This window comes from Stegostoma tigrinum, chromosome 35 (assembly GCF_030684315.1).
Source record: "Stegostoma tigrinum isolate sSteTig4 chromosome 35, sSteTig4.hap1, whole genome shotgun sequence".
Taxonomy (NCBI): Eukaryota; Metazoa; Chordata; class Chondrichthyes; order Orectolobiformes; family Stegostomatidae; genus Stegostoma; species Stegostoma tigrinum.
The window spans coordinates 6,285,514-6,299,897 of record NC_081388.1 but is presented as its reverse complement, the minus strand read 5'-3'; the positions used below and the strand labels follow the sequence as shown (position 1 = coordinate 6,299,897).

Sequence of the window (14,384 nt, the reverse complement as noted above, 5' to 3'; positions counted from 1 at the left end):
TCTGTAAGTGTGGATCTCACCAAGTTTCACATGCAGGCAATCCCACTTGTTTTTTTTCTTTGCCAAGAATCATTTGGTCCACCTTTCTTAAGACAAATAGCTAATGTTTAACAAGACATTCACATTGGACAAAAGGCGACCCAAAATGATGTGGGTATTAGCAATGTGGATACATCAATCTGATCTATGACCAAAAGTGACTGTCTGCTAATTTTTTAAAATTACAAATGAAGCAGTAAATTCCACAGTTATGACACCCTATTTGATATGAGAATCCATTTCTTGTCTTTGTGATTCAGCTGGAATTGTGTTTCAGGATTGAGACACATTACTGATGAACTACTTATAGTGCTGCGTGTTAATTTTTTTCTGTGGGGTAAAAGAAAGATAACAGAAAGCAAGTGACATGCCCACTTGTGTCACCACCATCTCCTTGCCCAAATTGAGATTCAGGTGGTCTGCTGGTGGCTTTCTGGTGGGAAGGCAGCCAATTATGAAACAACATCCATGAACCTTCACTCCGTCAAGCACCGATGCTCCATAGCAGCAGTGTGGGCTATTTACAGGACGCACTGCAGAAATCTACCACGGTTCCTTAGAAAGTACCTGTCAAGCCCACAGACATTAGCATTTAGAAGGACGAGGACAGCAGATACATGGGAATGCAATTTTTGTCAGTTCCCCTCCAAGCCACTCACCGACCTGATTTGGAAATATGTCGCTGTTCCTTCGGTGATGCTGAGTCAAAATACTGGACCTTCCTCCCTAACCACATTATCGGTGTGCTAAAACAAATGAAATTTAGCTTTTCGAGAAGGCAGATCACCACCACCTTCTCAGGACAACTGGAGATGGGCAGTAAATGCTGGTGCCTCTAGCCCCCTCTCAAACTTTAACTTTAATTTTGATCTTGTTCTTTGGCACCCTCTCAGCAGCCATCTCATTTGTGTTCCTCGCCTGTTATCTCTTTGTGATGATATGTGGTATGATCTATCTTTACTGCACGCAAAACAGAACTTTTCACTGTACCTAGGTACATGTGACAATAATAAATCAAACCAAAGCCCACATCACATGAATGAGAAGAAAATGTTACTCAGAGCATTGGTAAGAGTACATCTCGAATACTGTGTGCTATTTTACTCCTTATTTAATGAAGGATGTAAATGCATAGGAGCTGGTTCAAGGGAAGTTTACTGGATGGATGCCTGGAATAAACTTGTTAACTTATGAGGGATGTTTGGATAAGCTGGCTTTGTTTTCACTTGAGTTCAGAAAAAGGAGGGACAATTCGGTTGAAGCTTTTAAGATCTTGAACGGTGTTGATAAGGTGAAAGATCAAAGGGTCACACCACTGATGAGGATGTGCTAAACAAATCTAAGATGCTGCTAAATCTTTAATCAGTTTCAGGGTTTTAATTGATTAATATGTATAGGTAAATCCCCAAATTCCTTTTAAGTCACTGCCTTGAGAGAATTAAAGGTTTTACCATTGTAAAGAAGCGGTGACATTTTAGGTCAGATTTTCGAGGATTTATACATTTCTGAAGATGGGTCCCAATCCGAAACATCAACTTGCCTGCTCTTCTTATGGTGCCTGGCCTGCTCTGCTCCTTCAGCTCTACACTGTGTTATCTCTGACTCCAGCATCTTGCTACCTCTGATGAATGGGAGGCTTTGCCTCTGCAACCTGTTCCAATTTATAAGGCAGTGTTTCCACTTGTACCTCTTCGGAGGACTTTGCTCAGAATCCCTCTGCATGCTAAACTTGAACGACTAAGGTCAAGAAATGTCTGTGAATTTTAATTTAGACCAGAAAGGAAGAAGCAATCGAATCGGTGCTTGACTATTCCATAGTGGCACAGAGCTGGAGGATGGATATTCTCCTAAATATTCAGAAGGTAGATCAAGTTCCCCAGACCTGTTGCATTTTTACCTGGTTCAGCTTACCCTGCATATTTGTGGTTCGTAAAGAAACAAACAGCCACTTGTGTGAGCCAGGGTACACCTTACCTTGATTGACCTACCTGTGGATGACTTTTCTGGTGACGGACCACGTAGCAAGGCCTACTGCAGGAGGTAAATCAGCCATTCCCTATTCCCAAGACAACCTATCGACCAACGGGTACTCTTAACATATTGTGCATCCCAGGTTTTGCTAACCTGCAACCCACAAGTCAGCATTGGAGTCTCAGACTATGGATCGGTCTGTACCAGGACTCCGGGGACTGGTATTGAGCAAGTTTGTGTCGGCAATCTTGCTCAGTGTTGTGCTTCAGTGGGATACACCTGACTTAACAGGCTGCTGAATTCACTTATCAGTTCATTTGATGATATAATATACTCGAAACTATTAATCCAAAGTCAGTTTGTTGCTGGGGGTGGAATAGATGCCTCAGGTATCTTTTCCTTGCTATCAAACTTCCTCCCGTACTCTCATCTCTTCCAGCTCTACAATGTTCCAAAATCAATGCACTCGCTCAATTCTGACCTTTTTCAATTCTCCTTGGCTACCATGCCTCCTACTGCCCTAGTCTTTGAAAACCCCTTTCCCATCCCTTCGACCTTTCATTTTTCCTTTAAGACACTCCCTAACACCCTAACATAGCATTTTGACCATGCTTTTGATCACCTGTAATAATATGTAGTCCGATGTCACATCCTGATAGAGCACCCTCTGAGAAGTGCCTTGCAATGTTTCAATGCATTAGAAGCACTGTGTAAGTGCAAGTTCCTTTTTGATTTGATTTATTATTGTTGCGTACCTAAGGACAGTGAAATGTTTTGTGAACAGTACAGGCAGATCATAACAAACAAGGGTGCTTAGACAGAGCAAGAGATACAAGGTTACAACTGCACAGGAGGTGCACAATAGCAAGGTCAACATTAAATTTGAAATTTGACAGATCAGTCCAGTAATGGCAGAAAAGAAGCTGCTCTTGAACCTGCTACTGTGTGTGTTCAAGCTTCTGTATCTTCTGCCTGACGGAAGAGGTTGAAACAGATTATATCTGGGATGGGAGGGGTGTTTCATGATGTTGGCTGCTTTTCCGAGGCAGTGAGAAGCGTAGATGGAGTCAGTGGATTGGTTTGTTTGATGGACTGGGCTGTGTTCATACTGTCTAGTTTCTCATGGTCCTGGGCAGAGCAGTTGCCGTACCATGCCATGATGCATCCAGATAGAATGCTTTCTATGGTCCATCTGTAAAAGTTGGTAAGAGTCCTTATGGGTATGCTGCATTTCCTTAGCCTCCTGAGGAAAAAGCAGCATTGCCGTGCCTTTTTGACCATTGCATCAACGTGGGTGGCCCAGGACAGATTGTTGGTGACCGTCACTGCCGGGAAGGTGATGCTCCCGACCCTCCCCACCTCAGCTCTGTTGATGTAGCTGGGGGTGTGTCGTCCTCCTTTCTTCCTGAAGCCAATGATCAGCTCTTTTGTTTTGCTGACATTGAGAGCGAGAGATTGTTATCTTTGTTGTTATATGTTCTGTAGTTTATTGTGCCTTTCTATTTAGCTGAGCTGGCTCCTGATCCCAGTATTTGATGATAATTGAATATGATGTACAATCAGCTGTGCACACAGCCTTCTTCAGTAAAGCTGCTCACCAGCTATCGTTAGAGGCTTCTGAATCGGTAACAGTGTTTGATCTTTTCTTCAGCTTCTGCGATGCTGGATCCGGAATGTTTGTTTCTGATTAATAATGACAGCTTTATAGCAGGTTAAAATAAAGCTGTGTTTCTGTAGCAGACTCCGTAAGTGACAAATTTTTCTCTTAAGTACTTTCCTTGCTAGTTTTGGACCTGGCCCAAATGGCGCCTCACCCTGTAGTGCAAGAGGTGATATGCTTATTGCACTGTTGCTGGCGAGCCTGTGCAGCAGGATAACTGGAAGGCTACTATTCAGCTGAAAGTGCTTGATTTTTCCGACATTTATGGTGCTGTCCAGGCCGAGTGGTACAAAACTGTGATTTGGTTGTCCGTGCAGTTTGGGAGCTTGAGCCCAGGTTGTTCAATTTGTCCACGTTTTTAATTACTGGCTTACCACTTTAGTCTGCCTTCACCTTCCTGAAAGCAGCACCGCGTTCTTGCCCAAAACAGTGCCGGAGTGACGTCTCCAATCTGACCAGCGGCCTGAGTATGATCTTCTTCTGATAGTTGCACAGGAACTAGTAAGGCCACTGTAGTGCTTATGTTACTAGCCTAGTGACCTGGGCTAGTGGATTGGGATCTGTGCATCCCAATCCCAACAGAGCAGCTCCACAATTTAAATGCAGTTAATTAAAGTAATCTGGAGTGTGAATATTTTTATTACTTGTTCACGGGATGAGGGTGTCACTGGCTTGATCAGCATTTATTGCCCATCCCAAACTGCACTGAGGTCAGTTAAGAGTCAACCATGTTGCTGTGGATCTGGAGTCACATGTAGGCCAGACCAGGTAAGGATGGCAGTTTCCTTCCCTAAGGAACATTAGTAAAACAAATGGGTTTTTCCCCAACAATCAACAGTGGATTCATGGTCATCATTAGACTTCTAACTCCAGATTTTTATTGAATTCACATTTCACCATCTGCTGTGGCAGGATTCGAACCTGGATCCCCAGAAAGTTTCCTGGGTCTCTGGATTAACAGTTGAGCAATAATACCACCCGGCCATCACCTACCTTTGGGGCCATTAGAAGTAGGTTGTTTGGCCTGTCAGATCTGCCCCACCAGTCAGGAAGTTCTTGGTGGATCTGACTGTGGCTTCAAGTCCACTTTCCCACCTGACACCCATTACCCATTGGCTCCTTCATTGGCCAAGAATCTGTCTGCCTCAGCCTTAAAAATCCTCCATGACCCTGTGTTCTGGGGTAAGGGAATTCCACACACTATCCCCTTAAGAGATAAAGAAGACTGACTTTCCATCTTAAGTAGAAGATCCCTTATGTTTAAGGGTTCTCCTGGTCTGGTCTCTCCCAGAAAGGGGAGACATCTTTTCAGCTTATACCTCGCCAAAGCTGGTATCTACAAAATTATCCAGATTGTCATAAAAACCTGGGTACTTCACTAATGCCTTTTGGGAAGGAAATCTGCCATCCCTGTCCATTGTGGCATGTCTGTAACAGCAGACCCACAGCAGTGCGGTTGGCACTTTGAGGGTAATTAGCAGTCGATATAAATGACATTGTTGGGAGCAATGACTCTGACTCGTGAACTACTATAAAAAAAACAGCCGCGCAGTTGAATTTTTTCATTGTTTCTGATTTAACTTCAGTATTTTGTTTGCCATTGGAGTATGGCTGAGATTAAAAACTAGCTTGGAGGCTGATACATGCCAGTTCTATCTACACTGTTCATACTTTGGGGATGTCAGCCTCGGCACAGGAGGTAGTGTGCTCTCTTCTGAAGATGTGGGTTCAATCTCACTTCATAGAAAGGAGCACAAAACCTAGGCTGACACTCCAGTGCGGTACTGAGGGAACACTGCACTGTCAGAAATGTCACCTTTCAATGAGATGTTAGGCTGAGAGCCCATTTCTCCTCTGGGTGGGTGTGGAAGATCCCATGGTACTGTTTGAAGAAGAGCAGGAGAATTCACTTTGGCCATTATATGGTCCTCACTCAATATCACCTTGTTAAAAACAAGCCATCTTTTAAAAAATAAGATACTGTGACCAGTTTCTTATTGCCGTTTCTAGAGGCTCACTGGCAGCAAATTGGTTGTCATGACCATGAAACTAGCATTGATTGTCATAAAACCCATCTTGTTCACTAATGCCCTTGATTCTTGATTGGTGAGGGGATGAAAAGTTACACAGAGAAGGCAGGAGAACAGGGTTGAGAAACATATCAACCATGATAGAATGGCAGAGCAGACTCAATGGGCCAAATAGCATAATACTGCCCCTGTACCTTAAGGAAAATAAATCTGCTGTCCTGTCCTTGTTAGGCCAACATGTGACTCCAGACCTACAGCAATGAGGTTGACTCTTACCCACCTTCTGAAATGGCCCAGTGAACCATCCACTTGTACCACACAGACTGCGTCGGTTCAAGAAAGTGGTCACCTCCAACCACCTTCAACAAATACTGGTTTTACCAGCGATGTTCATGCCTCATAATAAACAGTGTAAAAATCTACAGGAGAGAGCAGAGATTGGAAGTACTTTCCATCCTACCTAATCTGGTTTTATTGAAACCCAGTCCTATTTTTCTGAGGCTATGAAAAGCAACAGCAAAGAAAATAGCCATTCGGTCTAGCTCTTTGAATTAGTTGCATTCCCTCACTCTCCAGTCATGGCCCTGCATGTTTTTCATATTCCAGTTTTAATCCCATTTCCTCATATAAAAACATTTTTGAATGAGCTTCCACTTCTCTTTCGGGCAGTGTGATCCAGATCACCAGTTGCTGCCCAAAAAATGTGTAAGTTTTGTGTTTTATCGTTTCCCTATAATTGTTAAGCGTATGATATGTGTATTTTCCTCTTGCTGAACAGTTCCGGAGGTTGGCGGAGCCTCGTGTCTTCTAACACCATCAGCATCGCCAATAGACATGGTCCCTGAAGAACACAGCTCCACAGACAGACAGCTGTAAGTATCTGACTTGCTTTGTTCACAATGTCCAATCCCTCTATTTCTGTGCTCGATCTACCGTAATTTGGTCAGGATGTTCCTGTCCACTGCACCTCCTCCTTAAAGAGACGGTTCCAACACATCATTAACAAAAAATATACAGTGGCTGCAGATCTGTAATCTACATCAAATTTCAGAGTGAACCAAGCTGATTTCTTCTGACTCACAGTTAGGATTTTACAAGCAGCTTTCAAACTTGCTCCTTCAAAACCAATTAACATCTAAAGTTATGCTTGAAGGGATATGTCACATAAACATGCTGCACTGTAGTGGCACATCAAAACCATACATCTGTAAAATGCACTCGTTATAAAATAGTTTGACTTGCTGACTGTGTCCCGACACCTTAAGCTTGACCCTTTCAATTTAAATAAGTCCCCTAATTATAATGACTCTCCTGTTGTTTATCTCCTTTCCTGATTCCCTTGTTCTTAAGATTCTTATGTATTCCATTTCCTGAAGGTGCCCCTTCCCTAGACAGTAAAAGAGCTCTTCATTTTGGGCCAGGCATCTGATCCAGAGTCAGATAGAGACAGTAACCGAACGTCTGTGTGATCCAGACAGTGATTGTGATTGAACCTGAGCCTGACATTGAATGAATGTCTGGGGCCTGAACCCAGAACCAGAGGACACTGAGCCTGAACATGTGGGGCCCAACCCAGAGCCATACAGAGACTGTAACTCATTATTTGGGCCCTGACCCTGAACCACACAGAAACCGAGGCTGGTCGTCTATGCCCTGACCCTGAGCCAGATAGAAACCGAGAGTGGTTGTCTGGGCCCTGACCCTGAGCCGGACAGAGACCGAGAGTGGATGTCTGGGCCCTGACCCCGATCCGGACAGAGACCGGTAATGGTCATCTGGGCCCTGACCCTGAGCCGGACAGAGACTGAGAGTGGATGTCTGGGCCCTGACCCCGATCCGGACAGAGACCGAGAATGGTCATCTGGGCCCTGACCCCGAGCCGGACAGAGACCGAGAGTGGCCATGTAGGTCCTGACCCTGAGCCGGACAGAGACCGAGAGTGGATGTCTGGGCCCTGACCCCGAGCCGGACAGAGACCGAGAGTGGATGTCTGGGCCCTGACCCCGATCCGGACAGAGACCGAGCATGGTCATCTGGGCCCTGACCCCGAGCCGGACAGAGACCGAGAGTGGCCATGTAGGTCCTGACCCTGAGCCGGACAGAGACCGAGAGTGGATGTCTGGGCCCTGACCCCGAGCCGGACAGAGACCGAGAGTGGATGTCTGGGCCCTGACCCCGAGCCGGACAGAGACCGAGAGTGGCCATGTAGGTCCTGACCCTGAGCCGGACAGAGACCGAGAGTGGTCGTCTGGGCCCTGACCCTGAGCCGGATGGCGACTGAGAGTGGATGTCTGCAATCAAAAAATCCTTCAGCTTGTCCCAAACAGAGAGTGCGAGTCATAATCACCAGAAAGACAGTTGTAGGACCTTTTTGTTTTTGCTCTCTTCCCTGTCAATCCTTCTCTCTTACATTTTAACTGGCTGCCTAGTGGTGAAGGAAGTGCAGCCCACTATATTTCAGCATCTTGAGGAAGGGATAATGGTGTGTCTCTGTTAGCAGCATGGAAAAGAATGGGAAGCCTGTCGACCCGACTGAATGGAGCATTGCTGATGTGGTGAATTATTTTAAAGAGGCAGGATTCCCAGAGCAGGCTGCTGCTTTCGAGGATCAGGTGAGTGTGGAACCACTGTGTATTCCTGCACGTCATTTGATTCTAATTAAGCCACCGTTTCTGAATGCGCCCCTGTAATGTGGAAGAAAATGCTTTTAAAAATGTGTATTTCAAATAGCTTTAACAACAAAGCGCATGTCCCTCATTTGCCACTAGCTCCAGTGGGATAGTGGATGAGTGAGGAATGGAATACTGACTCCGTGTGGCAGTATTTGGAACAGTGATCTGCTGCAGCCCATGGTCTAGAAATACAGAAACATACATGACAGGGGCAGGTGGAGGCCATTCGGCCCTGCAAGCCTGCTCCACTATTCTTTGCAATCTTGGCTGATCGTCCAACTCAATAGCCTAATCCTGCTTTCTTCCCATAACCTTTGATCCCATTCACCCCAAGAGCTACATCTCATTGCTGCTTGAATACATTCAGTGCTTTGGCTTCAACTACTTCCTGTGGTAATGAATTCCACAGGCTCACCACTCTTTCTGTGAAGAAATGTCTCCTCATCTCTATCCTAAATGGTCTACCCGAATCCTCGTACTGTCAGCTGTGGTTGTGGACACACCCACCTATCAGGAACCTCTTCCCTGCATCAACCCTGTCCAGCCCTGTTAGAATTTTATAAGCCTCTATGAGATGCCTGTTATTTATCTGAACTCTAGCGAAAGCAATCCCAATCTTTGTCAGTCTCTCCACACATGTCAGACCCGCCATCCCTGGAATCAGCCTGGTAACACTTTGCTGCACTCCCTTGGGAGCAAGAGCATCCTTCCTCAGAAAAAGGGTTCCAGCTGTCAGTGATCTCAACTTCCAGGATTTTTGAGCCTGTGTCTCCTGATGGTGGATTCCCTAGAGCTGCATAAAATCCCAGGAGCCAACCTGCTGCATGCTCTAAAGACAGCATCCATAAAGACACAGTTAACAAAATACCTTTTCTTGGGAACTGGCTTCTGATAAATGTAGCCAGGATTTTATCCAGCACCCGCTGACTGAACTTGCCCATGGTGTTAATTAGTTTGCCCCTTATTGTCTCAACGCTGCCTCCCTTGGCCAAGGGGACATTTGTCAGAAACTAACAATTATTTTGCGGTAAATAAAAGGTACAAGTTGTCATAGTTCTGCTGGGCTGCTCTCTCATTAGAGATGGTGGGAGGGGCACTGGTGTGAGGATTGAACCCACACGATCCGTGTCATTCTGCATTGCAAGTTAGCTGTCCAACCAGCTGAGCTAACTGACCCCTTTGTGGTAAATAATACTTGCTGATTCAAACAGGAACAGAACAGCGTGTTGACCCTAGCTAAAGCTGACAGGATGGAATGATAGCTCAGTGTTCAGCACTGCAGCCTCACAGTGCCAGGGACCCTGGTTTAAATCCAGCCTCGGGCAGCTGTCTGTGTTGAGTTTGCACGTTCTCCCCATATCTGCTCGGGTTTCTTCCCACAGTCCAAAGATGTGTGACTTGGGTGGATTGGCCGTGGTAGTACAGTAAACTGACCTGGGCCACCATCTCAGCTCTAGAGACTGTCAGTAACTATCAGACTGCCCTTCCAGAGGGTTCTGATACCTCCATCAGTAAGTGTAGGCAAATAATAAAAATAAGACTTGTGAATGATGTATCCGATTTGCCATGTGTACCTCAAAATGATGGTCCAGAACGTTGAATTTCAAGTATGAAATTTTTTAATGGCTTTGCCTTTTGGGAAATCACAGGAATCCAGTACCCCAGCTGGACTTCCACAGAAAGCATCTCCTACCCCTCTGTGTGTGTAAATTTCAGGAATCCCAGAACAGTTTGATGCTGTAACTGAGGCCAACCGCATGCCGTGCCTGAGCAAGTTACGGAGCAGCTGATTTTGATCAACTAATAATGTCAGTTAATCAAAAATCTTTCATCTTCCTTGCTCCAGGAGATTGATGGCAAGTCCCTGCTCCTGATGAAGAGGAATGATGTTTTGACGGGACTGGCGATTAAACTAGGCCCTGCCCTGAAGATATATGAATATCACATCAAGGTGCTGCAGTTACATCATTTTAACAATGAGGCTCCTTCGTCCTGATGGGTGCCTGTCATTGGTAGCAGATTATGTGCCCTGAACACCCAGCTTCTATCTGCACACATTCCACTGCAGCCTCACTTTTAACATTTTCCCAAATTGAATTCATTTGATTTTGTCTTTTTTTTTAAATGAAAGGAGGACCGCCAGCAGGAATGAGATGTTTGTTTTAGAAATAAAAGTGCTGGTTTTGTATAAATTCGGGCTGGGAAGTGTTTGAAGCCTTTCTGTCACTGTCTGATGCACGCCGCACTGGAATCTCCCTTTTCCCATGGTGTAGCTGAGCTCTGAGTGTCGGGCTTATTCCAGGATCTTGCCACTTTGCCTGACAGGAAGCTCCCTGGCTGTGACCCGATGGGACTGAAGTTTTGCTCAAACAAAGGAAGGGGGCTCTCAGCAAAACCTGCCCTTAATCCTGTTTGACAGCGCACAAGAAGCACTGTGGTGCACACTGAGAGGAAACATTGAGCTTTCTTGTATGCATCCAGAGGATTGGAAACTGAGAAGCAAAGATTAAAAGAAAGCTCAAAAGAAGCAGGAAGAGATTAAGCAATAAGTACTGAAACAAAAATGAGCAACTCTCTGCGATCAGGTGGTAGCTGACAGTTCATTCGTAGCTTCCCAAGGTGACCAGGTCATCTTTCTGTTGGGCCCATAGTTTATGGTACAGTTAGATTGTTATAAATGCTGTCCCCATGCTCTATTGTTTTACAATTACACCCTCTTGAGTTAATTACTTGGGTATTTTGCTTTAAGCTGTGCAGTTGTTAATGGTGCTAGGATTGTGTCTTGTATATTTTTAAAGGTTTTATTAGACATTATTTGTATGTTTCGAGCTGCAACGAAAGCCTTAACTTGAAATCCTGTGAGCAGGAGTTCTGACTGCTTGCTCACACTTGCGGGACTTTGTATGTTGGCAAATGAACCTGCAGAACAAAAAAAGGACTATTGAATCCAGGACTTTGCACTTCGGGTCAGATCTTACCTTCCAAAATGCTTTTGTCCACGCTTTCAGGGAATTCTGGCTGTGTAAACTTGGCATTTTGTTAACCTGTGTGCAATTGTGTTACAGCATCACCACTGGCAGGGGGATGTAATTACAATGTGATGTGTTTACATTGTCAGTTTCCTTTGTAAATGTGGGCATAACAATTTATAAATCTGCAAAATACAGGAACGGGCCCTTCGGCCATCAGGCCTGTGCAAATTGCTAATTCTTATTTAGACCCACTACTTATTGCCCATGCACAGTATCTATCCCTCTGTTTCACCTCACGTTCAGTAAGGGAGATGTATTCCTCTGTAATAGGGACTGTCAACCCCCCAGACTCTAACCCTGCTGAATTTGAAACTAAAGTTGTCCTGACCCTCATCACAGAGCATCATGGGATGTTGGTTAGCACTAATAGCTCTTGTGTTAATTGGTGGATGAGCTTGAATGCAGTTTTGCTCAATGAAGGTAACAGATTTAGCCAATTCATTGTTTTTAGGGATTAATTTCTGGTAGAAATTTTTTGGGGTACGGGGAATTTTAAAATTTTAGACTATGCATTTTAGCAAAATTTGACTTCAAAATTGGCTTTGTTACCATGCAGGATATCTGCCCTGTGTTGAGATGTTCAGTTAAAAGTGCAACACTTTTTTTTTTTAAGACTTTTCTGTTTAGTAAACCTTGGAGTTAAACATGTTATCCTGTGACCTTGCATTGACTTCCCCATCAGTTTTTCCACACATTTCAGCTTACAGTTTAGTTTCTGCTTGCAGCAGGAGGCCTTTGACAGGTTGTTACCTGCGTCGGTAGTTCATTTGCGGGTCCGAGGACTGGAAAATAACGAAACCAGAAGGTGCCTTTGCTGGTTAGCACTTGTAAAAGCTGAAGATTACAGGGTATTTTGTTATATTTGATTTGACTGGATACCATTCATCGACTGTCTTGTGTGAGAATTGTTTCTTTAAAGCTACAAAAATGAGGAACCAATTTGTGGTGTGTTAGGGCCACAGATTACCTGGCAGTGCAGTTGCAAAATTCATGGAGTTGGGTTGAGGCAGGGAAGGTTGTGACTTAGGAGTAATCCAACTGGGTTCAGGCACGCACCATTCACCGTCCCTGAGGCAGCAAACACTTTATGCTTGTACAGCACATGAAGATCTAACACAACTTGTGGCTAATCTAGGAGACCATTTGTTGATGCCTTCATGGTACAGCTAACACCTCATTAACCAAATTGGCTTTGGAACAGGAGAAGGCTGTTCAACCAGATGACAGCGGATCAATATCCTGACCCCCATCTACCTGCCTTGGTTCCACATCACTTAATAGTTTTAGCCATCAAATCTTTCAGGCCTCAATGAGGCTCAACAGCTTTTTGAGGAGAGAGTTCCGGATTTACACCACCCTTTGTCTGAAGAAATGCTTCTCAACATCATCTCTCTAATGTCAGCAGAAGTCCCTTGTTCTGGACATTCCCCAGCAGAGAACGTAAGTTCCCATTTTATCAATGAGGGCAGTCTGACCTAAAGTTAGAACCCAGGCCGATGGTGGGGTTTTAAAAATAAGAGGCCAAGTTGAAAAACTGCACACATGTTTTAGGAATTGCTGAAAGTGATTAAAAATGTAAAGCCTCTCCACCAGTTTGGTGCATTTATTCCTGTGCGTTACGTCCTTGTTTAGCTGGAGAATGATGAGCTTTACTTTTGCACTCCCATTGTGTGCTGTGCTGTTTTCAGAAAAGTCTCTCTCAGCTGCCGTACTTGAATTCCTATGGTAGCACGGCTCTATCCCAGGTGCTCGGGCAAGTATGCTTTATTGTGCTGAACTTCACTGCTCAGGAGGGCTGCAGGCAGGCAGTAAGGTACGCATCTGCACCAGTGGACTTGCATGTAGTGGGAAATGTCCCTGGGACCTTTGTGTGCACCCCTCCATGGCTACTGTTCCCTATATGTTTGGAATGGCATTCCAGGCTGGTGCTGAGACCCTGAGCCCTGCAAACAGCAGCTGTCAATGCGCTTTACAGAATATTTTATGTTTTTAAATTGAGTAATTTTACAATAAAGGAGTAACTAAAAGCCATGTGTTTTGAATCAAATGCACAAAATGGATGATGTGGGATTTTAGAGCTTGTTCTTGCTAAATGAGATGCCATCCAGCAATAAATAACAATGTTGAAATGAAAATTGTTTAATAAACGTGTTGATTCAAGAAGATTTTTGTCAGTTTCTTGGTGTGACTTTGTATGTTCATCTCACAATGGATACAACCAACCGTATACTGGGGAGTGTAATGTTCCAAAATGCTTCAGAGAATCCCTTTAAAACTTCAACATTGAGCTATGTGAAATGAGACAGGCATTACTGGGAGGGCAGGAAATAAGCCATACAAGCAGCTGATGTCCATTTCAGTATTGCGCCTCTGACCTGGTGTCTCACCCACCATCCCTAACCGGGTGGAGAGTGTGGAAGTGACTCGTTACCACCTCCCAAGACGAGTGTGTGCAGCTAGGATAAGTGAGGCCAGGTCTTTGGAAGTAGTTCCCAACCTGTGAGCATATAACAAGTCTAGAAGATCCAACCAAAGATTCCTACAGTGCACAGAAGGCCATTCATCACTCCTTTTTGAAAGATTGAAATTAAAATTAGTTCTCCTCAAATACCTATCCTTTCAAAATTCTTACGGAACCAGATTCCCCATTTTTTCATTTGGTGTTTTTCAGACCCCTGTATGAAAATATTTACTCTTATTTCTGCACTAGTTCTCTTATTCCTCTTTTGTCTGGGCCCTACTCCTCATTTGGAATATGGCTGAGGTCTCCCTTTTAACCTGTTTCATACCAAGGAGAATGACCCCAACTTCCCTCATCTCTCCATGGAACCAAATTCCCTTGGTAAGTCCCTGGTATCACTCTTCTGTACTGTTCCCAATTGACATTTTTCCAAAAATCTGGAGCTCAATGTTTTGCAATGCTCAGGCTGAAGGTTTACGTAGAAGTTCGTAAGATATAAAGTACAGAATCAAGCCCTTT

The 14,384-nt window shown here is 44.5% G+C and overlaps 1 protein-coding gene across 2 annotated transcripts in view; it reads left to right on the top strand.

The window, feature by feature from the left end:
• Positions 1 to 13,544, top strand: part of LOC125447483 (lethal(3)malignant brain tumor-like protein 3) — a 56,846-nt gene extending 43,302 nt beyond the window's left edge. Inside the window, exons 6-8 of one of the 2 annotated variants that reach the window (XM_048521881.2) lie at positions 6,479 to 6,572; positions 8,201 to 8,312; positions 10,219 to 13,544. In XM_048521881.2, the coding sequence (XP_048377838.1) occupies positions 6,479 to 6,572; positions 8,201 to 8,312; positions 10,219 to 10,368 (356 nt within the window). In that variant the 3' untranslated portion in view covers positions 10,369 to 13,544. Of the gene's footprint in view, positions 1 to 6,478; positions 6,573 to 8,197; positions 8,313 to 10,218 lie in introns of both variants that reach the window. The other variant, XM_048521880.2, reaches the window with a different exon arrangement.
• The last annotated feature ends 840 nt before the right edge of the window (positions 13,545 to 14,384 follow it).